The sequence below is a fragment of the Vicugna pacos genome, chromosome 7, assembly GCF_048564905.1.
Source record: "Vicugna pacos chromosome 7, VicPac4, whole genome shotgun sequence".
NCBI lineage: Eukaryota > Metazoa > Chordata > Mammalia > Artiodactyla > Camelidae > Vicugna > Vicugna pacos.
The window spans coordinates 14,388,049-14,412,409 of record NC_132993.1 but is presented as its reverse complement, the minus strand read 5'-3'; the positions used below and the strand labels follow the sequence as shown (position 1 = coordinate 14,412,409).

At 42.7% G+C, this 24,361-nt stretch overlaps 1 protein-coding gene across 10 annotated transcripts in view; it reads right to left on the bottom strand.

Annotated features, from left to right (window-relative positions):
* Positions 1-24,361, bottom strand: part of DGKI (diacylglycerol kinase iota) — a 261,990-nt gene that overhangs the window by 98,878 nt on the left and 138,751 nt on the right. For all 10 annotated transcript variants that reach the window (XR_012074228.1, XM_072964373.1, XM_072964375.1 and 7 more), the window contains one exon: positions 7,311-7,411. Coding sequence is in view for 9 of the 10 variants with exons in the window: in XM_072964373.1 (XP_072820474.1) it covers positions 7,311-7,411 (101 nt within the window). In the remaining variant the exon portion in view is untranslated. The remainder of the gene's footprint in view (positions 1-7,310; positions 7,412-24,361) is intronic.

Below are 24,361 nucleotides of genomic sequence, written 5' to 3'. Positions count from 1 at the left end.
AGCCTGCAGAGCTCTACTGTGGCACAGATCAGGCAAGAAAACCCTCCCTCGATTCCACATCCAGCCTCCGCGCCATTTCTCTTCTCTCCTTCCCAGTTAAACACCTGAGAAGAGTGATCTGTGTGGAATCACTTCCTTTGCTCCCATTTGCCCGTGAACCTACTCTATTTACCTTCGCCTTTTCACTCTACAACCTCCCGCGAAGTTACTGATAAGCAGCCTCTACCCAAATCCAATTACCAGTTCTTAGCGTGCACGGCTCTCCACCCCCACACAGCATCCGACGGTCGTCACACTTCTTTTATGAACTATTTTTCTTTTGGCTTTTAACCAGCAAGCTCTCCTGTTTGTTTTTTCTGGTTCACTGTATGCTTCTTGGTCGCCCGTGGGTCCTCTACATCTGCCCTCCCTCTGTGCACCAAGTTGCTGAGCCAAAACCTCAAGAGGCATCCCTGAATCACTTTTTCCTCCTACACAGTACAGCTCATCCATCATCTGATCCTGCCAGCATTACCTCCAAAACAGATCCAAAATCCAGCTGTTTCTCTCCAACTCTGCTACTTGAACTCCTTCAACTTCTACAGGTCTCACTTGGAATATCACGTTAGCCTGGTATCTGGTGCCCTTATTTCTATATTTATAACCCAGCATTAGTTCTCCACTCAGCAGCCAGAATTATTCAGAATAAATGCAGACAAGTTGTACTTCTTCTCAGATTAATTCCTGTACCTTCTCATTACACTCTGAATAAAACCCAAAGCCCTCTCCCTGGTCCACAAGCCCCTTCCACGTGCCAGCCCTGTCCTACAACTTCAGAATCACTTCCTTCCTCTCTCCAACCAACTAACCAGGTTTCAGCCACATAAACTTCCTTGTCGGTCATTAAATATTCCAAGGATGCTTGCACCACAGGGCCTTTGCACTAGCCACTCCCTCTGCCTTGGGATGATCCACCCTCAAAAATCCAGGTGTCTGCTTTATTTTCAGGTCTCTGCTTAAATGTCACCTTTTCAGAAAATCTCTCTCTGATCACCCTATCAAAAACAGGATCCTCTGTCACTCTTGCTTTATTTTCTTTACTTCCCCTTACAGCACTTACTGCTATACTGTACTACGGATTCACATGTCTGTCTCTCCGAATGGAATATAAGCTCTATGAGGGCAGGCACTTTTCAGGATCCCTGTCATCGGAAGTAGAACTAGAAATATGGGAAGCAGTCAATAAACAGGAACTTACAAACAGATGATTTATTTGGGGGTAGAGGAAGATTCAAAAACAGAAACTTGTCCAACAAACCAGAGTCTGGTAAATTAAGGTAAGGGCCATGTAAATGTAAAAAAAGTATTTGAAATGGGACTGTGATTTAAAAACAAACGTGCTTTTAAAGATATAGAAGAAAATAAGAGCTACTACTTGGAAGAAACAGGGAGCATAGTGATTGACTAAGTATTCAGCATGTCCGGCCCTTAGACACTTTCCTTAAGTTTTTTGTGCCTCAGTTACTCTGTACATAGAATGGGGATAACTGCTACCTATTACAGAGATGTTGGGAGAATTGAGTTACACGGTATGTGTAGAAATGTTAAGACATCTGCTAGCTCAGAGTAATAGTGTAATATGTGTTAACTATATTTTTATTTATTATCATTACACTTTTATTAAGGATAAATATAAGATACAGACAAAAGATGGGGAAGAACAGTAAAGGACACTAAGCACAGAACTCTGGGTAGATGTCAAAGCGTGAACATAGAAATAAACTCATACAAAGGAAAGGACAGTGCCCTTCCGAGGACAGACTGACATCACTTAACTCCTCGGGCAGGTTTCAAAATGGAACACCCACCTCCACCAAACGGAGGCCTAATCTCTACTGAACAGCCCTGTTGTCAACTTGTTAAATGATGGGGAAAGATTCAATTTTAGATGAAGCAATCGATAGGGGGATAACAATCAGTGTTTTCAGCAAATTCATGAAGCAAAATGCACTGGACATGATTTTCTGATGCTTACACTCATTATAATGAATGATGTGGGAGCTTTAAAAACTTTCCTAAGGAAACTTGTCAGAAGGAAAAAATTTTAAGTCTTACGTAATTTCTACAGGGCTAAACATTTATTACAACACAGTATGTTCTTAGGAAATACCAAGTTTAACCACTGCATTTAGCAGATAAGGCAGCTGAAGCCTGAAGAGGATAAATGCATTGCCCAAGGTCATTCAGCTAATTAGTGGTTAGCCTGGCTTCCCTCATTCTTGCTTGTGTATCCCGTCCCTTCCTTTACTTATTTAAATGATGTTTACTAAGAAAATAGATCCATAGTGTTTCCATAGCTCTTTCATAGTCCTCATCAAATGAGAAGAAACTCTGGCAAATCAAGGATTATTTCTGCTTTTCTTTTTCCACCACTGTGCTCAGAGTAAGCACTCCAGAAATGTGTATGGAATAAATGGCACTGGAATGTTAGATGTCCTGGTTTCATCTTCCAGTGCGTAGCATCTAGGGTAGTATCTAGCACATAACGAGTACGAATGTACAGTTTTCGGAAGCATGGATGTGTCAGTGAGTGAATGGCTCCACCATTTTGGTAGATTTATCAGATGCAATGGAGTCAAACAGAAAAAACTGGGAACAATAAAAAATCCAACGATCCACCTCCCACAATTTGGAAGCTGGGTTAGACGCAGTGACTCGCTTACAAAGAATAGCACAGGGAAAGCAAAAAGACAGTCACCGTACAGAGGCAAAAGCTGGCAAATGCAACCTCAACCAAGTGCTCAGTTCCCATCACAAGCATGTCCTGTGGCCAGCAGCCAGCCCTAGACAGGACGGGACGAGAAAGGTACTTCACCGCTGCAGCGTCTTTCCAAGAACCCACAACTCCAGTCTAATTATGAGTCAAGACAACAGACGAAGCCAGGGTAGGGTGTTCCACAGGACACTGGCCTGTATTCCTCAAGACCATCAAGGTCACGGGGGGAAAAGAAGGAAGACTGAAAAACTCACAGACCGGAGGAGACCGCGGGGACATACAACTCAATGCATGTGGCGCCCAGGATTACATCCCAGAACAGAAAGCCCAGAGCTTAGCTCATAGTAACAAATCAATTATCGGTCTCTTTGACAAATGTGTTATGGTGATACGAAATGTTTAACGATGCAAGAAACTGGGTAAGGGGCATATAGGAACTCTCTGTAGTGTCTTTGCAACTTGTTTGTAAATCTAAAATTATTCCAAAATAAAGTTTATTTTAAAAAAATTCAGTGATGGATACCAGATGATACACTTAAGAAAATGTATAAGGACCTAAGAAAGGGAGTTGGCAGGTATCTGACCAAGTCAAGTACGGGCGTCCAGCGCTGATACGTTTCACAGGTGTAACTCTCTTGCCATCACGGCATCTCTTACACTAGTTGATACAAGAGAAGTAAATCCAATGATTACTTGAATATTCTTTCCATAATCTTACTGTAATATTTATTAGTGTTTTCAATTCTGTTTTTGAAAGTGAGTCGGAGGGGGACAGTGGTGTGTGAAATGTGAAGCGAGGGGATACGTGAGAGAGGGCAGCTGCTCCGAGTCTGGCTTTTGAACCTGCAAGTTGAAGAGCGATGGAACAGCTGGGTCTTTTGTAACCACCACCACCACAATCGCAGGTGCTACCTGGGGAGAGCTCACTAACGCTGCCAGACTGCGCCACAGGGGTTCCATGTGCAGCATTACATTTCACCCCCAGCAACCTATGAGGCTGCAGTTACATTCTCATTTGGGAGATGAGAGATTCGGTCATCAGAAAAATTACTTCATCAAGGTTGCAAGTGAGATTCAAACACAAACATTTCTGACTCTTCTAGTAAGTCATTAAACAAAACACAAGGAAATTCCATCAGGATAACTACCCAATCCATCTAATTAGCCACAATCATTAGTCTTACCAAGATAATAACATACTGAGGTATTAAACATTATCTAGACATACTAAACTGTGAATGTCCAGACAACATCCAGTGTACTGAGGTACTGCATGTAAAGGGGTTGTTGAACACTGTATTTGATACACAACAAATGTTAGCTTCCCTCCCCATCTTTGTAGCCCACATCTGTTTTCAAGTAGCTCCAAACTGGTTTTTACTTTTGTGTCGTAGGCCCTGGACTCACATGAATTATCTCAGCAATTCAAAAGTGCAGAGTAAGCTGATGCCAGAAGTTCAGGCAGTTTCCAGGAGACAGAGTCAGATGTTGGCTAGTATCAAGTTATTCTGGATATAAACATACATGTCATGTGTCAGTGAAACTCTTTTGTAGTTAGAAATGCAAGAGATTTAAAAAAACTGATGACCCTTTGCCTAGACTATATGATTACAAGCTTTATTAAGAACTCATTTTATAGTTTATTCAGGTTATGGGAGTGAGTTTCTGCTATAATCATTACAGTTTTACTGTAAGAATTTTTTTTTAATATAGTCACTTTTGCTTCATGTTCTACCTCAAGTTGAATAGACTTTCCTCTTTCGGACATCATAACCATTATCTTGAGGATTAATAATTCAGGAATCCAGTAAAAAAAAAAAAAACAAACCTCTAATTGTTTTAAGCAAGAGCAGAGGGAGGGACTGGCAAAGACTAACCATCTCTGCGTTAATATTTCTGAGGAAATGCCCCCACGTGAGGTGGGGCTAAATGGAAGGGGGACAGGAATTATTTAAAAGAGCATAATCTCTCTCCCAAAATAGGCATGGCGATTAAAAGGGCTGCCACCCTGAAATGACCGAGGAGTCCTGCCTTAGAGACAGAAGCAGGGCTCTGCAGACAACAAACATTCAGGCTTGTAATCTAATGTGAATAGTGACCCAAACACACGAGCAAGATTCTATTAGAGTGAAGGCAAACAGCCACGGCTGCCTGAGTGCATCACGTGGTGTATCACCAAGAAAGGGAACTGATTTTTTAAACCCCGGAACACAGGACTGCTCCAATTTGGACTTTGGACACTGACAAGAAATGAATGACTGAAGATGTACTCTCTTGGTTCTTCCGGGACGCAGGTCAGAGAGCATTCCTAGAGTCCCTTTTATCTAGACGTGTTCTACGCATTTAATTTCATTAATGCTTCTGAAATCACATATTTCGCTATGCACTGCACATATGGATTTGAACCGGCTTTTGCCTTTAAACTCAATTTCAGCTGTTGGCCTTCCCGTCAATCTGTAGTCACTTGAGAGTTGGAGCCAGGAAAAAGGGTGTGAGAAAGAACAAATGCATAAACCCCCAAGGACAAACGTTCCTGAGAAACCACAGCTCAGCAGCATCGTCACCATACAGTAAACGCAGAAGGACGGAGCTGGCTGCTTTTACTTCTAGCTCACGTGTTGTTTTCTTCAAACCTGCATCTTTAGAATGAGATACTGCTTTGATTCCCTCTTTGAGAGCTTCTTTGTTCTTTTGGGTCCCAAGACATGGCTGAATTTATTGGAGTTATATTTATACCAAGTCACCTCCCCCAGTCTAATATAAGAAGTTCCCTCACGTAAACATTTTATCACCTAAGATATGATGAGTGAAGCCCTTGCCAGGAAGTACCATCTTCTTGTAAAAACTCAATCACAATTACCTCTGGCAATAGTGGACCATTAATGCCACAGAAAAGACGGATCATTGGAATCTACAGATAAGCCTCAAATCTCACTTCAGCCAAAAATTTCAAAGGCTCCGCCACTCTCACTGACTCTCCTCATTGTTGATGGTAAGCTGCACAGTGTTACTAGCTTGTGATCCAGTCTCTTTTAATTTTTCAAACCTGTAAGCTATTTGTTTAGAGTTTTGTAAGAGAAAGAACATAAAACGTTCTTCTTTATAATCAGTAGCCTCTAAAAGTTGGTTTCATTTACACTGTAACTACACCTCCCACTGCAAATACATACGTCCACCACATTATGGGTTAAATTAGACCGTGTGCTAGTCTGGCACATATGACCTCACTCACATGAAAAAATACAATCCGCAGAAGGAGAAATGCAGGGGTTCAGGGAGTTGCTTCTGCTTCACCTGAAACACTCCCACCAAAGGGAAGGAGAGTGAAGGATGGAGCGAGAAGGCTGGGGAGAAACTGAAGGGTGCCAGCGTTTACGGAAAAGAACGAAGAGGGCTGAGGAAGCTGCGGCGGCGAGGGAAGGCGAGAGCACGCCCACACAGGGCTCCTTGGGCAGTTCAGTGACTGCGCTACCAGGAAAGTGGATCTTCGCTCATGCCACCTCCCACCCACCCCAGACGGTCCCTGGATTTCAGGATTTCCACCCACGACACCCCACTCCAGATCACAGGTTCAGGAATCAAAGCTCAGAAGTTGTTATCCCTGGAATGTGCCCCCTACTCCATTCCTGCCAGTTCTAACCATCTGCGTCTTCTACACCTCGGGGCAGGTCCACACGTGGAGACAGTTTGGGTTTTAGTTCATCAGTCTCCGGTTCTGCTCCTTCCTTTGTGTTGGCATTGCTGACTCTGCTCTTGGACATTGGCCCCCATCTTCCCTGACTTTACTGCACTTGAGTATTGGCCCCCACAGTCAAGAGGGAGCCCAGGACCCGAATGTCCAGCACACCTGCAGTCTTCACTTCTGCCCGACTTTACCCAGTTCCCTCATATATCATGATACAGACAAGGGTCTGAAAGAGTGACTGCAACATAAAAATGCCCAATAAATATGGAGTGATGGACAAGGCAAACTAACAGTTATATATTTAAAGAAGCATATGGAAAATATGAACACTGAGAAGGAATTTATACGCTGACTCAATTTAAGATTTCAGAAACACTGGCACCTCATCAATGATTCACTTTGCCATGGCATTCAGTATTCTGTGGGCCCTTCTCTGATATCACACAACTGAAGGGTGTGTCTTCACAGATAGCTGTCACACCAGCACGAAGAATGAGGACAGTATTTGAATGCAGGTTCCGGGAAGAGATGTGTGCTGTCTTAAGAGTTTTCTAGATGTTCTCATACCATGTGGTATCATCAACTTTCTGCTTTTCTCATCGTAGGTAAACCTGAGACTTAATGGTTAATAAACCAAGAGATCCTAACATGGCACCAAGACAGAATTATTTTATTCCTAGAATTTCCTTTCCCAGTTCCATGTTCTCCAGCCCATACAGCCATCACCTGGGGTTCACACATTATCATCCTTCCCTTCATTTCTCTAACCTTGACTTTCAGACACAGGATGAATCTATCCATCACACCAAGGAGACCAAGAAGCTGAAAACAGGCTGACCACATGAAATCCATCAGAAATCTCCAACTTACAAGCTTCCCGGAGTTTCTCTTTGTCGTAGTGGAATCCTTCATAGTCTTGTAAACTGATTTTGTTCACCCGGATCCTCAGGCGGTCAGGGACAGACTGGGGACTGAAAAAGAAGAACCGGGTGGTCAGACTTGAGGAGAAAGAGGGACTGAGAGTCATACGCACCTGGACGGACTAAAGGCAATATTGTCTCTTCATGCTAAGAAGAAGGAGCTCACATTCAAACCACAATTGTGGGTTCTTTACCAGAAAACAATTATCTAAAGAACATGTCATAAACCTCAAGTTTCTGGAATTTATGTGAGAACATGGAAATAAGCAGAAAAGGCTTCTGGAGGTCATTCATGTTTTTCTACTACTTATTAAAAACTCCAGTGGTGGGGGAGGGTATAGCTCAGTGGGAGAGAGCGTGCTTAGCATGCACAATGTCCTGGGTTCAATCCCCAGTACCTCCACTAAAAAAATAAATAAAAAACTCCAGTAAGATCATGTGTTCGGTTCCACTATAAGTCAGATGCAGCTAATCTGAAATGGTGAGAAGTGGTGTGTAGCTGAGAAAAGTGCTTTAGGAGAATATGCCCCTGTCAGCCAAACAGGATCAATGGCAGCTTGGCTCTCAGAAGAGACAAAAAACCCCATAAAAAGCAGGCCAAGAATTCAGAAAGCCCAGGACTGAGAATGAAATGGCTCCACACACCTCGATCTCTCCGAGAGCGCTTCTCCATCAAAGCAAAGCACAATTAATGCTACCTGTGACGGTGGTGCTGAGCACCCCACAAGGAAGACCAACTGTTAAATACATACAACGTACATTCTTCAGGCAGAGAATGAAGTATTTAACTCATTTTAAAAGAACTCAATCCAAAGTGGTTCAGGGTAGACACTGAACAATTAAAAGGAGTAGAATCCAACTTCCAGAAGCACCCTATTCACCCTCAGAATGTCTTTACTGGATTCCTTGGTGGTTTCTAATGAAAACTTTCAAAACAGTTTAATCACGGGCACTAGTCAAGTGAAATAATTTGATCTCCATCATCACCACTATGGATCAACACATTTAGTCACTGTATTAATACAGCATAGTCCCCACCCGTCCATGCTGCTTCTTGTTCCTTGTGTTACAGGATAGAAGTCCCCAAAGGCTGAAGCAGAAAGAATGACTCCTCATTCACTTCAGGAAGGGAAGGCAAAGAAGGCAAGGAAGGAAGGAAGGCAGAGAGAGAGAGAGAGAGAGAAAGGGGAAAGGAAGGAAAGAAGAGCGAGGAAGAAAGGGAGGGAGAGGGAAGAAAGGAAAAGGATGGAAAGGACAGAAGGACTCAAAATATTGTCAGGACACCTCTACCCCCATCTCAAACACACACACACCACACACACACACACACACAGTTTTACCGCAGCTCCGGGAGAGGGAGAGAAAAAAAATTTAACTGCATTCTCTTGTTGAAAAACTCATTTTAGGGCAAAGTATAGCAACTCCCTCCATCCAGACTCCCCCTTACCAGGCGCTGACGACTAAAACTGACATGAGTGTTTACGTCGGGGCAGGAAATACGGTCTGGAGCACATTTGTAAAGGAGCAGAACAGACCTTACATGTCACGTGTGCCCACACCGCAATTTACAGAGCAGGAAACTGAGTTTCAGAAAGGCAGAATGACTTCAGGTCCCAGAGCCACTAAGTGACAGAGCTGGGAGCAGAGTCCCAGACTCTTCGCTCATCCCTCTCATGCTCCTTCTATTCTGCGATCCAAGAGTCCCACAGATCTGACGGCAAAGCCACAGAGCCTGTATGAGCAGAGTCAGATGGTCTCCACGTGGTGCACAGACTCTTGTCAACGAACAGTCGACAGGAGGGTGGTTAAGTAAACTGTGATACATTCAAACAGGAGAACATGGGGCACATATTACAAATGAGTGTCTACACGTAGAGGAAAGTCTGACTACAACCTATTGCTAAGTGAAAAAAATCATGGAAAATTAAATGTGGCAACTGTGGAATTTAGGAGTCTGTAGAGAAGCATCTGAAGAAAATGTTCCATCAGCTGTTCTAGGCGGTTGCCTAGACAAGGTGGGATTAGGGGTTTTTTTCAGACCAAGTACCATCATTTTTAGAAAAATAATATACTTATTTTTAAAGTACGTCAATACATAAATAAATGGTAACTCAGGGCAGGAGTAAAAATGAGGATTATTGGAGCATTAGGTATTAAACGTAAGTAGACAGCAAGCAGAATTATTAACAGAGTGACCACACGATGTTCGCATAAAATGCTTATGCCGAATTCGAAGAGGGGTATGACCTCTTAAATTTCAAGTTCATGTGAGCGAATGGCAAAGATTACAATCAGCAAATATTCTCCTGCAAGCATGGCAGACAGAGGGAAGCTGGAACCACAGAATGCCCTGTCATGAAAAAAGGGGGAGGGCAGTGGTTGAAAGCTCCACCAAAACATTTCTTGAGTTGACAGCAGATCTCAGGGCAGTGCACTTCAGTCTTCTCCAGGTGGAGGTATGAAGACTGAGATCAGCAGCTGCTGAGAGGGAAATCAGGTTCAGAGAACCACTGCAGACCGGTCCCCGCAGCCTCCTCCAGGGAGCTCCCCATGGGCTCACCAGTGTGGACCCCTTTTCTCAAAACCCATCAGTGCCTGCTCCCTGTCCACACACTTTTGCCTCCCGGTTTCTCACCTGCACCCACTGATTCCAGCCACACGCCACTGCCTCCTGAACCACAGCCTCCCACCAGTTTCGCTGACCTCCATACAGGTGGCACACCATGGACATACAGCAGGAAACGTCATTTAATGGAACTTTCCAGATCCCAAATGAATTCACATATGATCTCATTGCATCTCCAGGATGGAAGAGAATGGAGACCCCCATGAACCAGTTGTCACCCTCCACCTTCCACCTTCCTGCACAGTCACTCTCTTGCTCTCACCCCCTATCTTACCCCAACAACCAACAGCACATCCCACTTTCCCACCAGCAGCAGCTTGGCTGAAACCCAGCCTTCTGCCCAGGGTGCCTGGTGTTTGACCTGCTACCCACCGGTGACCCAGATCAGGCCCATCAGGAAATTTCAGGGCATTCACCCAGAGTCCCTGATGGAAAATCCCTCCGAATTTCTCTGGACCCTGCTGTAAACAGTAGGTATGGGAGGCCGCTCAGCAAAGTGGTTAAGAGCTCAGATTCCAAGTCAGGTTGCCTGGATTGGAGGAAAAGTTCTTCCAATTACTGGTTAACCCAGAAACTCTGCTTCAGCTTCCTCATGGGAACAGTGGGAATGTAACAGTCTTCACTCACAGGGATATTATGAGAATTAAACGGGTCAAGACAGGTGATGTGCTCAGAATGATGTCTGGCACATTGTAAATGCTCGATGTTAGCTATTATCAGTATAATTATTACTCTGAAACTTGTTCTTGTAGGAAGGTTCCACCTAAAACTCAACGGCATCTGCTGCTGCAGGTGCTGGGAGGAGTTTGGGGCACGTGCGGGAACTCCCCGGGCACCCCCAACCAGCTGCGGGGCGTCCTCCGGAGGGAAGCCGTCTAGCCTGGCTGGTGTCTGGATTCTCCCAGACCTTCTGCCACTCAGTGTTTTATAGGCCAAACAACAACATGAACACAGACAATGAGAACATGTGGGAGAAGAGGACACAGAGATGAAATGAAAGCCAAGTAATTCGACTGTGTCCCTTTCTGTCAAAATGTATTAGTGCCGTGTCCCACAGATGGCTGGCGGGGGTGGAGGATGACAACGCTGTTCCTGGAGTCTGGGGAAGAGCACTGCCATTAGTTTTCTAAAATTAAATTTTGCCAGGAAAGTTAGTAGCGCAGAGAAGAGACTGACAACCTGGGTAAAAATGAGTTTGCCTCTGTGCCAACATCTACCCCCAGCTACTCTTGGAGCTACTGACTTAACTCCGTATCAGGATTTCCAAGCCCGACTTCCATGGAACCTCTCACGCTTCCTAAGAAGGACTCAGCAATCTGTGAGCAACGGCCTCAACTTGTCGCCTTTTCACGAATTTCCTCTGAAACAGCAAGAACGAACTCCTTGTGCAGAGTGGAAGTTCATGGCTCTGAACCTAACTCCCAGATGTGCCCATTGTGACCTTCTCAAGAACCATAATATGAGCACTTCTAGCTAAAGTCACCAACATGGGCTTCCAGAATCTCAAGACCACACCTTCCCTGTCCACTGTATGCACACCTGTCACTCTGAGATGTTGGGGGGTAAGTGTTGTGCCATCAAGACAACGGTCTGGACACAACTCATATCTAATTCTTATGACGCTCTGCTCTCCTGCGGTTCCTGCCAATAGATTTTTTAATTGACTCTTCAAAGACTTTCAATCCAGTAGAGTCAAATTCCTCCCTTACTGCCTTCAAGCTTCTTCATTCTTTCAATCAGTTTCTTTACTACACGTTGTCTCTCTCAGACTGATAACAAACTCCTCATTCCAATCTCCGACACACCGACACGACTTATGGACGGAGCTGATGAGCTGGGTGTTTCTGTTCCCTCTCCCAGACGACCAACATCACGTAATTCCTTTTTCTCACTGAAAACATGAACCACCTGGGAGTAACGCCACTTTTAAGACAGTATAGCACAGTGCATAAAGCAGGATGCAGAGTCAGAAAAATCTTTGTTCCAATCTGCACTCTTTCAATTAATATACATTTGACATTGAGAGCTCTGAAGTTACCTTTTCTAAACCATTTTCTGATCTGAAAACGGGACTGATAATAGGAATGCAGTGAGCCCTGAATGAGAAGATGCATCTAAGGCAACGAGCACATTTCTGGTAAATAGTCGGTGTTCAGGAAAAATGCATTATTGTTGTTTTGTTACTATTATTAGCATCCTGATGTTTTTTCAGTTTCTACGGGACTTTTTAAAATCCAGTCCCGAACAGTAACATCACAGCAGAAGCCAGAGTCATAGCTTTAAACAGCAGTTAGTAAATCTCAAACCTCAGCAGGATGCGAGTCTGCTGACGTGGGCAGGGAGACGTCTGTCAGAAGAGAATGCGAGTGGGGACTTGAATGACTGCAAGATATTCTACTCAAAGATACTAAGAGCATAAATCTTAATTCATGTTACAGAGGAGAGCCTTAAAGTCGTATAATTATTCTACAAATTATTTTGTATTTAGCAAATGTCCTGTTTTAACATTTCTTACATGGTTCAGTGTAAGACTCACCCCTAACCCACTATGTGGACTCACTGATTTTGATAAACTATAATTTTACCAGGCCTTTGTTATATATATAACAAACTCATATACATGTAACTCACATATATATATATATATGTATGTATATAACTCATATATAAAGTTTTCCTTTGCATGGCAAGAAAGCATCACAACTCTGTCTACCTTTCTTTCTTAAGGTGGAGGAGGAAGAAGGAAGAGGAAGAAGTTGTAGTAGTAGCCGCTTTATTTTCTTGCAAGAAATGTAGACGTGAGATTTTATTCAGTCATAACCTAAACACAATTATGTTTCTAACTAATCTTTAATAGGAGTCATTTGAATTGGCTCTTGCTTTATGAATGGACTTTGATTAAAATATTAATTTCTAATGTGAATTCCTGGCATAAAAGACTATTTCTTCCTCCTCTTTGCAGCTCCAGCACCTGAAACAGAGCCTGGTCTGTGTTGTTTACAATTTTGGAGCAAATAAATGAATGAAATGCAAGAACGTCAAATCCCTCGGGGGCTCTGCGTGGCCCTGAGGCTTTAGCACAGTTTAGCATCAGACCATCTGAGATGCTCGCTAGAGGCTCTTCTCCTGGGGAGCCCCGGGGAAACCCTGGCTCGGCTGCCCTTTTCTGTCCTTTGTCCATCTAGCTCTCTAGATCCGGAGGCAGATCCACGCCGGATTATGCTCTCTTGCTCCCTTGAATCTTAGCTCTAGTGGGATCTGCACAAATAAAGAGGCAAGAACACCCGCATGAACAGCATGTCCCTGCCAGAAAGGCATGTGAACCATTTCAGGGCTGCCTGTTCTTTCAGTAAATAATGGTGAGCCAGAAACATTAACCACCACATCCTTTTGTCAACTATCAAGCTGGGGCTCATTTAAATATAATTATACTCAATGACCTTTCCTTTAGCAACTTCCTAGAAATAGGCACAGCTTACCCTGGGACGTTTTCAAAAGACCACTGACAATAGCCCATCTAAAACCACACCCGAGTGGGCCTCTTTGCAGTGAGCAGTAAAACCACACTGAGTCAAGGCTTCCGGACAGAGGCTTTAAATGGACTCTGACACCCACCGAGTTCAGACAGAATTCGTAACACCATTGTCTCTTGCCTGGAACAATGCATCAGGAATGTGAAACCAACTGTAAAGGAGTTTCTGATTTTGGAGCCAAGGATGAGCCAAAATCACATCAGCAGCAGTTGGCCACGACTTCGGATTGTCCGATATGTTTGCCTGGAGAAAGTACCTTGAAAAATTGTTAATTCTTTTTTGATAGAAGTTGAATGAATTCTCAGCTCCTTAAGACATCCATTTGTGAGGTGGCTGGCAGGACATGGCACAGCTTACACATTATTTGAGATGGCCATCCCTCCAGCTCTCCAACAAGGTAATGAAACTAAAGCATTACAGGGTCGAGAGAGGTCTCAGATGCCGTCTAATTCAGCATTTGCCCCCCAGTGGACTCTGTGCTCCCCGACTGCATCTTCCGGTGGTTGCGCAGCCTCCACGGGATCCTCGCCCAGGACTGACGCACAGGGTGGAAGCGCCCTATTCTTTGTTCGGACTGCTCTGTGCATCTGTACATTCTTCTAAAGAACCTAAATCTCTCTCCACAGTTTCTGTTTATTCACCTTCCTTCTACTATTGGGTTGGAACTGGGTTTGAAGTCACTGAGGGAACCAGCCACAAGCCCCAACGGCAAAAGAATGTAAACTTCAAGCACTGAAGTTCAATGCATATCAAAGAAGTGTTTGCTGACTTCATGGCTAATAAACTAAAAACAGGCTGTAAGGACCAAGTAGCCAAGAATGTTCATGCCATTTGTTGAAACTAAACTTCATTTTAAAGTTTTCTTGTGATCTTCCAATACACACCGAAAGGCACATTTTCATGCTTCCACTGAAACTGTAACACACTTCTACACTTGTGTAGTTGTAGTGAGTGAGTTCGCAGTAGAGGGAAGCGAGCGCGTGGTTCCTACCGACTGTCTCCCCTGCGGAGCGTCACGACCCTGGCACCTGAAGGAGGAGACACGAGGAAGGAGGAGTCGCGGGGTCACCCAGCAGCCCCGCACGTTCAGCGCCTTCACCGCCTGCCGCAGGGAAGACAGGCAGGCCGACAGCCTTGGCCAGTGTTTCACATTCTCCTCACCACCCGTTCCTTTTTGTGGCAGTGATGCCCTAGCAGCCAGTGCCTCAGTCGCCCAGTGCTGAGGCTTTTATGTGGAGCCACCCCACAGACACTTCACGTCACAACCTCCGGGCACCGGAGTCACAGATGTATGTTTTAAGTCATGGAAACTCCAACTCTCTTCTCCGTAAGATCACGCCTCTCTTCACTTTCTCCTTTCCCTTTGTTTGTGCATTTTAAAGTCACTTCTCAGTCCCCCTGATTCTCCCTTCAGCAGCATTTCATCCTGTGGTTCTAACTCCCTGCTCCCTGAAGCCTTCTCTTGGCTTTCAGTCCCAAATGCTCTCCTAGTTTCCCAACGAAATTTCTGCCTGCTCCTCCTTCCTCCTCTTCTAAATATCTTCCAACATGTAGGCTTCTCCACCGTCTCCCGTAAACCCCTCACAGACCAAGACCAAGCCGCCACCACCACCAGCCTGCACAGAGACCGTGCTCCGGCCCCCACTCACGGCCTCGTCACACTGCAGACTCAGCGGTCAGCATGAGCGCAAACATGATGGTGACGTGGTGATCTTGGTACCTCCCTTTAGCACTCTGTACAAAACAAGCTAAAAGGATATACTGCTTAGCACAGCCAGTATTTTATAACAACTGCAAATGGAGCATAATCTATAAAAAATCTGAATCACTATGTTGTACACCTGAAACTGTAATATTGTAAATCCACTACCTCAATTTTTTAAAAAAGAATGACAAGCTATACGTGTAGCAATGTTTACCTCTCCCATAGTGTGTATTATACATGAGGCTTTCAACATGTGCTAAGTTACTGCTTCCCAAATGGACTTGCTAGTTTTGCAATGAGAAGAATTATTTTTCATGAAAACTGACAACGCTCTTCATTCCACCTAATCATGTGTGACACGCACGGTGCATCACTGGCCAGAATGAGGACCACTCAACAGAACTTGGTTCAAAGGAAAAATCAGTTCCCATCACTAAAGCCAATAAACAAGAAATAATCTCAAAGCTCACACGTCTTAATCACTGCTGTGCTCTCCTTATGAATGGAGCTGATTCTCCGGCTTGCCTCTGGTTAACATGGATGGAGAAGAATTTCTACTTGTAGATTAGATCCCATCTACAGATTTAAGTCTTAGGAAAGTTGAATCTCCTCCCCTAATATTTGCTAAATTGGCAACTAGGGATGACAACCTTTTCAGAGGAAAAAAACGTTTTTAGACTTTCAGTTCCCACTTATATACTTTTAATACTATTTTATGCTTACAAAGTATAAAATTTGGAGTATATAAAGCATATAAAGGGGGTGGGTATAGCTCAGTGGGAGAGTGCATGCTCATCAGCATGCAGGAGGTGCTGGGTTCAATCCCCAGTACCTCCATTAAAAAAGTAATAATAAAATTTTAAAAAATCAATTAAAGCATATGAAAATATCATGATGAAAGGCAAAGGAAACAAATACCACAGGAAATAAAGAAGATGGAAACTGGAGGTAGAAGGAACATTTCTGTGGTTTGTAAAAGCCTACAAACTCAAATCGCTGAGATGAAGGACAGCTGCAGTGAGAAGGAGAACTCCAGCCCTGCGTTGCCTCACACCCGGCCCAAGTCATTTCCACCTTATGAAGTAATTCCGTATAATGAAGGTTTCCTGTATTAAAAGTGACTACAGAGTCTACCGTATCTACCATAAAACACTAATATGAGCTACTCTGAGTACTGCAGCCTGCAACACCACAGAGGATTATTTTGCTGTTCTGATGGTAGAGAGGGTCATTAATCACTTTCTCCAATGAAGTGAGGAACCACTGGGCTTGAACCAATGAGACATAATAGGATAATATTACTCGCGAGTCATCTAATTGGCTTCACATCTCAAGGGCTGAGAAAGGAAGACATATTTTAATTTGAGGTTTCAATCTGTATATATCAAACAAAGGGAAAGCCGTACATTTATTTGCTATTTCAGTGGTAAAAATCTTCCCTTGGGTTTGCAATCGCTAACTGTTGTTAAGACCCTGCTCTTATTTGCAACTGATAAAGAAATTGACTTTCTTTGCTGGAAAAGAGCGCGGAGCAAGTGGTGGGATTTGCATAATTTAAAAAGCATCATTTCACAGAAGAAAACACTCCCGGCCTTTCACATATATCCTGAAAGACACGAAATTAGGCTACAACCTAACATGTTTCCTCTGGTAACTAAGTGCTTTGCTGAAACACGTGGAGGTATTCCAGTGGGTGTCTCTGTAACACTGAAACATTTTTACAAAAAAATTGAGTACATATAATGTTCTAATATTTAACATTTATTTCACCTACAAATCTACAAAAAAAATCAAGATTTTAGAATTGTTTATAAGTAAAAATAACCAAACAATGCAGTGGCCAAAAATGCAAAAAGCAATAATGGAGTGAAAACAAATATAACTTGTCTACTGAGGTGGAGAAATGTTGTAACTCCAATGAGTTTGAGCAAAACTGGAACACAAGATGTGTTCTTATCGAAAAGTCATCATGCAAATTGTGTGGAAGTAGCTCTGCATCCCCAGGAGACAGGCTCAGTGAGCAGAGGATTCCATGCTTTGTTTCACATCAAGAAAATTAAAAGTAAGCACTGGCCCGACAATAAATGGCATTATCCAGGAAACACTTCCTGAAATGGGTTTAGCCTTCCATAGGAAACGTGTCATAAAAAGACATGTATTTTCCTCAAATCTGGGTATCAGGGAAAGAAGTTTTGCACAACTGTTTTTTCTTAATAGGTGGTATTTTACCGTGCCATGTTTTGACTCATTTTTCCCTGGGTTGACAGTGGCTTGCCAGGTAAGGTCTGGAATGCTCAGTGGCGCTGCATTTGCCATTGAGACGTGGCATCGTAACGCTCCTATTCATGAACCTGCAGCTGCTGGAAAGCTGAACGCCCTGCCGGTAACGCAGATGTGTTCCCACTACCCCATGTCTCCTTGTCAGAAATCCAAGAAGAAAGAATCGCAGAATCCTCTAAACCCCACTCTCCTTTCCAACTCGGCAAATTCAGCCAATTAGGTGGGAAATTTTCATCACCTTTCTGGAACGTTTTTTGGGAACGATTCTTCCTGATAGTGTAAGAATAGACAGACTAAAGATGCACGGCTAGAATAGGACTTATGAAGATCATACAACAGTTCTGTCACCACCACTAGTTACTCATCAACAAAAATAACCTTTCTAAAATTTGACAGTAAATTTGAGGAAAAAAAATTCCTCAACATAAACTTTTTGTGGTAGACAAATTACTTGGGTGATGAAGAAACAAACAGAAAACAGTTGGTTAAAATATTAATTAACTAGTTAATATTTTAGTGCTACCAATATTAAAAATACATATAATAAAAGAGGGGAAAGGTTTCTGTTGAGAATGTCATAATGTGAAAATAGTTTGGGGTACTTTTGCTCGTTCTGATACCAAGCAGGGCCCTGTGGGCTCCCCCAATCCCTGCCTCTTGTTTATAGGGAAGCTGAAGTCTCCCAGGCCTCCCTAAGTCAGAGAAGAGCAGATTGATCGGGACAAGCCTGAAAGCACTGGGGGATGGCAATGACTCTGACCACTTATCTCAACGATTAACTGAGATTACTCCTGCATTTTCCTTTAAAACTCTCATGGCTGAACAGAATCTTTGGAGATGTTTTTTGGGGGGAATGCTGGGTCCACTAGATTGCAAGCATTCTTGTTAAAAGCAACTTTCCTTTTTGTTACCAAGGCTGTTGCCCCCAGGATCATACCCCTGCTGCTCTCTCAAAACCAGTTACTCTCATCTAAGTCTGAGGAGGCAGCTGCAGAGAAGAAACAAGAACTGGTTAGCACCAACCAAGCCCAAGATGGTGAAGGATTTGACTTCCAGTTAGACCTTGAACCTCATTATATGCTCACTGCAATGTATTAGCATGCTCAGTGACACACACACACCCAGCACCATGACAACTGGAAAAGCCCACACAAGGACGGACTGATTGGCTCCATCACACCCAGAAGGAGGACATGAAGGCAGAAGCCTCCCATGCAAGTCCACGTGGGCTGACCCAGGCCAGAGCCACCCCTCCCGCCCATCTCGGCTGACAGCTGACGTTCCCCACTTGAGTGCTTCCTTTGCATTTCCCCTGCTGAGCAATAAAGCAGCTGCTTGCTCACTGCATCCCTTTGCCTCTGCTGCGTGAATTCTTCCACAGCCAGTGGCAAGGACCCACACTTTTCACTAACAGTCAAGTCCTATTTCTTTCTAGCCTCTTACTTTAATTATCACATTAAAGTAGATTGAGTCTCCACCAAAGGCAGCATCCTAACATACTCATAAACCGAGAACCTGTCTTCAAGGAAACATGTAATTGTTTTACTTTGCCTGGGCAACAAAATACCATCAAACCAAAAGATTTATTTATGTCCCAATTAGAGGACATAAATCACCTCTGGAGAGCAGTAGAGCCTAAATGATCAAGAAAAATAAAATAATTTCTCTCTTCTGTAATATGAGGCTGAAAAGTTTCAGCCTTTTTGTTCCATTTATAACTCTTCCAATGCCACATCCGTTTGAATCAAATATCTTAGCTACAATTTTTGGAACTTGATGAATTCTTTTTAGAAAATCATTTTCTGACACAAAATGTGATGATGAGTACTGGGGATTAATTAAATCTAGCATCAACAAGTATTTTCTTTTTATGTCTTTAAAGGCATCTTTCATTTCATATAAGCACTTCAGGGTGTTATGACAGATGAGGAAAACTCAACTGCACGGGTATAATTCAACTGACATCCTCCTATAAATGAAATGCACATTGCATTTCATTACCACCTCAGCAAAGCAATCCAAAGTACTCTCTTGGAATGTTCAAAACAAACGTCTAGATTTCTTTGTTAGTGACAGATTCTTCTTACTTTACAGCAGAAATATAGCATCAGTGATCATTGCAGTACTAGAGTAAAAACTGAAATTTTTTTTCTCCCTGAATGCAGCAAATCCATTAATAACATCACAGTTGTAATGATTTATCTCAAGGTATAAATGATTTTTCTAAAAGTTTTTTTTTTTCTGGGTGGAGCATCCATTTGTAAATAAATCTTTTATTCACAAAAACTAGCAAAACTTACCCCTCTCCTTTGCCATTTATCATCTATATTTCTATAGTTGTTTTTATTATAGTAATGGTCTAGGAATTCGGATCTGAAAAAAATTTAAAGTTCTTACTGTTAACTGCCTTATTTTACAGAAAATGGATTTGGGTCCAGAGAGGTCAACAACCTTATTGCACCCAAATAATTCTTAGAATTGGCTATAAATCAAAAAGCAGTGTCCTTCAGCCTCTTAGACCATTTTATAATAAAAAGATTTAAAAGAATTCAACTATCAATACATGTAATATACACAAAGTTCAACCCTCACACAGTTGGTGACAGAGAAAATAAATCCTAAAATTAACTCAAATTTACCTAGTATGATGCTGTTATGGGTTAGGTTGTGTGCCCCCCAAAATTCATATGCTGCAGTCCTAACCCCCAGTACTGCAGAATGTGACTCTATTTGGAGATGAGGTCTTTAAAGACGAAATGAGTGAAAATGAAGTCCTATCGGTGAACTGTAACCCAACATGACTGGTGTCCTTCTAAGAAGAAATCAGGAGATGGACACAGAGGCAGGACAGTGTGAAGACAGAGGGAGAAGATGGCCTTCTCAAGCCACAGAGAGAGGCCTCAGAAGAAACCAGCCCTGCTGACACCTGATGTCAGACTCCCAGCCTCCAGAGCAGAAGTGCACGGAAACAAAGTCCTGCTGTGTAAGCCGCTGGGTCCGTGGTGCCTGTTATGGCGGCCCTAGCAAACTTACACGGACACCTGCTAAACAGGTGCGCCAAGAGAGCTGACACACCTGGTGTTAATCCTACAATGACTGTTGATAAAAAGATACAGCATAGAATAATGAGAGAAATCTAATTTTTCACTTCCCAAAGTTCCAACCTGGCTTGGAAATCTCTCCTGGCTTGATCTCACTGTTGGGCTACTCAGCCCCTAATTTCCACTTCTTGTCCTAAAAGTCAAGGTATGTAGAATAATCTGCAGATTATTGTTGTGTTTATTGGACTAACATTACATCTAAGGTGAGATTTTTAAAATATTTTTATTTTCTAAAATTTATTCTGATGAAACAAAATTCATGAATTCTCCTCCCTCCTTTGTCCTGCCCAATGGGCTGCACCAAACCTTCCTGCAGACTCTCCCCTTCACCCTCCCAAGCTCACTGTGCCTCATGCCCGGCCCGTCAAGCCAACACCTGCTGAGTGACCTTTTACTGTATACGAAGTGCTGACTCGCAAGACTGTTTCTACACCTATGCAGACATGAATAATTTATCTCTAAAAATAAATTTTAAAAGCAGCGAGATATAATTTTAAATGTTGAGGGAGTCCTAAATGTACTCTGCCTTTACATAACTGCACCAGATGCTTGAGCCGTGTTCAGCTTCGCCGAGAGAGGAACACAGGCACCTATCCACCCCCTGTGGATGGATGCAAGCAGGACCCTGCCCGACGAGGCTCTTTCACAGACCGAACACCGTTACTAACAACCCTAAAAGCCTCTGCAATTCCTTTAGCTGCACGAGAATTTATTTTTAACTGGGTTTTGTCACTCTGACATTTTTTGTGCAGTAATACTCAAACTGCAAGCCTGCAATACAGAAGATTCACACATTTGAAACACTCGAAATTGAATTCTCAGTGTTAGTCATCTCCAAGGTTTTCTTTAAAAGGGGAGAAGTTTGCATAGCATGATTTGATTAAAATGTATAAGTTACATATATAAAAATAAACATACACACAGAGGAAAATGACCAGAGGTTATACAGACAGCAGAATTCAGTGCCTTAAATGCTACCTCCAAACAGCCCTGGGTGTTAAACTTAACATCATGACTTTATAGCATATGATCTTAAGCAAGTTTCTGAATATTTCTTATCAGTTCAGTCTTTCTCATCTATGGGATGGGAATGACAGCAACTGTTGCCTCACACAGTTATCAGGATGCTAATTAAATTCAATCACAACTCAGTATCAGGCCCATAGTACCTCCCTGACTCAGTGAAAAATTTGGCCTGAGTTCTCACTGGGAGCAAGGTGAGAGTGTACTAAGGCAGTGCAGGGCCTCCCTCCCTGATGCAGAATGACCCTGTCACATCCCATGACAAGTCTCGCCTACTTCATGTCTTAGATCCCTTTAGGGCAGATCATAGAGTCTAGGGTCATGCCCTGATTTTTAGCACAACAGAACTTCATTGCTGATAGAAATCCCAGGGACCAACTACGTTTCTTTTTAATATCTGAGAAACTGAAATGCAAAAAGTTTACTATATGATCAATGTCATATGGAAAAAAATCAAGGCTCCTCTAGACGCTCAAAGAAGGATGTTTTCTTGGGGCTTGGGGACTACAGGATAAGGAGGAAGACAGTGCAGTTAGAGACTCATGTCTGTTCCTGCTGCCCCCTGGTCTTTAAGTCACCAGACCCGCATCTCCCCTGGCTACCTGAGTGGGAACAGAAGCACAGGCAGAAAAAAAATTATCTGAGTTGCAACCTGGGCTCAAGTCCAGAAATTGGTATGATCTCAATCCCAAGTAGCTGCTTCTTAACTTTTCTTTAGAATTTTCCATTTTTCTGGAAGCAGCACAGAGGAGTGGCCTAAGAAGAAAGGACAGCACAGTATTTTGACATGACTAAAGATCAAGAAACTGCACAGTGGGAAGTGAAATCACTGGGAAGGAAATTCGGAAAGTGTGCGGTGGGAGTGAGAGAAAAGGAGGAAGGAGAGGGGATGAGTGAAGCTTAGCAGTTTCTTCTGCTCGGAGGATCAGAGAGCAAGCAGCTTTATTTCCCAGAAAGCCTGAAGCTAACTCATGCTTTGCCATCTGACTCTGAGAGGGAACTGAAAAAAATGCCATTTGCTCAAACAATGGATTTAACAATTCTCTCCTATTCTCTTAAAAATATACACTTTAATGTTTTGCTTTTTCCCCCTTTAGAGAAGTAATGCGTGTTCACTGAAATCAATCAGAAAATAAAGAAGTCCAATAAAAAAACAATCTGGAATCCTACTGCTCAGAGATAATCACTCAGGGAAACAATAGTAACAACAGAAACATTAACAACAAATATATTCACAATTTTTTTTAACGCTTAGGCCCTTCTGGTACTCTCGCCATTGGTTTTGGGGTCCAGTGATTATGACCCAGAAGTTATAATCCACGAATCAGAATCTGGACAGGTGCCTGCCCTAGACATGAAGCGCCCTTCGAAGGCTCACCTGGCCCCGAAGCTCTGTTCATCCTGAGGTTCTCGGGAAGGTGGTGTGTTAGCCACCAACAACAGCTTAATTCATTCTGAGGCAAACCCATCTGGTGGATCTTCTTGGCTACCTTAGAGGTAAACCTCACAGTTTACAAAAGAATGCATATCAATTTCTACTTTGGCAATGGTTTTGCCACCCGCTGAGAGTCCAGCGTGTGGTTAAGTGAAGTTTATTGAAAGAAGAAAGGAAAAGAGAAAGCGTTCTGAAAAAAGCAGACCAAGTCTTAATTTTTCTAATTAAAGGGCCAGTGCTGAATAAACAAAATAAACAGACCTTTTAAAGCAGAATACACAAATTCAGGGAAATGTTAAAACAAAAGCTTTGATGTGACTAGTTGGAGAACAGAATTACAGAATTTTGAGAAAACACTTCAAAGGATTTTCCAGTTTACTTCCCTGGCCAGAGGCATGCAACTATTAAACCACCTATGACCAGTGTATGTTTTCTTCAATCATGAAGATTAAAGATTCTTGGTTCTGTCTTGGTAGTTTCTCAGTAACAAACTTCTTAAATTCAACACAAAAGAAAACCATAAAAAAATAGACCTACTCAAAATATTCCTCTTTCTCTTGATAAAACTCCCTTTCTTTTTAGGACAAATATCAATTTGCTTTCATCCTGTACCAAGAAGTCTTCACTTATCAAAGCAGTTTTAGAATGCTGAATCATATTCAGCTTGTGGTCAAATATGACCATTCATACTCTTCATGGATCCATGTCTAACTCTGCCTTCCCTAAGGGAACAAACAAATCCACACAATTTAGCATTGGGAAACATCCTGTTTATGTGCAAATCATAACTGCTGTGCAAAATGACATTACATTCAACACTTGTTGGTTATAATTCAAAATACACTGGTTTCTCTGCAGAGTAGTTTTGCTGAGTTTAGTTGTGGCATTCAGAGTAATTGCAGTCTGGGAAGAAAGGAGACAGTATGAACATTCTCTGCTCTAAAAGGCAGTAGACATGTTTTGGTTCTAGGTAAAGTGGGTCAGCATACACCATTCTTTCTCCCACAGTGAATGTAGCTATAAAACCTGGACAGACTTCATAAAGCAGGTATTTGAGAACTCTGAAAAAATAAGTGATAGAAGATTGGGGAAGGAGAACATAACCCCCTCCCTAGTTAAAGAAACAAGAAGTCATTAGACAGCTAGAGAGAAAGGATAATTCAAGTTGCTCTAGGAAAGTAACATGAACTTTAGGAACAGCAGAAAGAGAGGCTTCTCCCAAAGAAGAGATCATGTAAAAAAGTTGTTCTGAGCAGAAAATAGCTGATCCAAGAATCCAAAAAAAAAAAAAAAAAAAA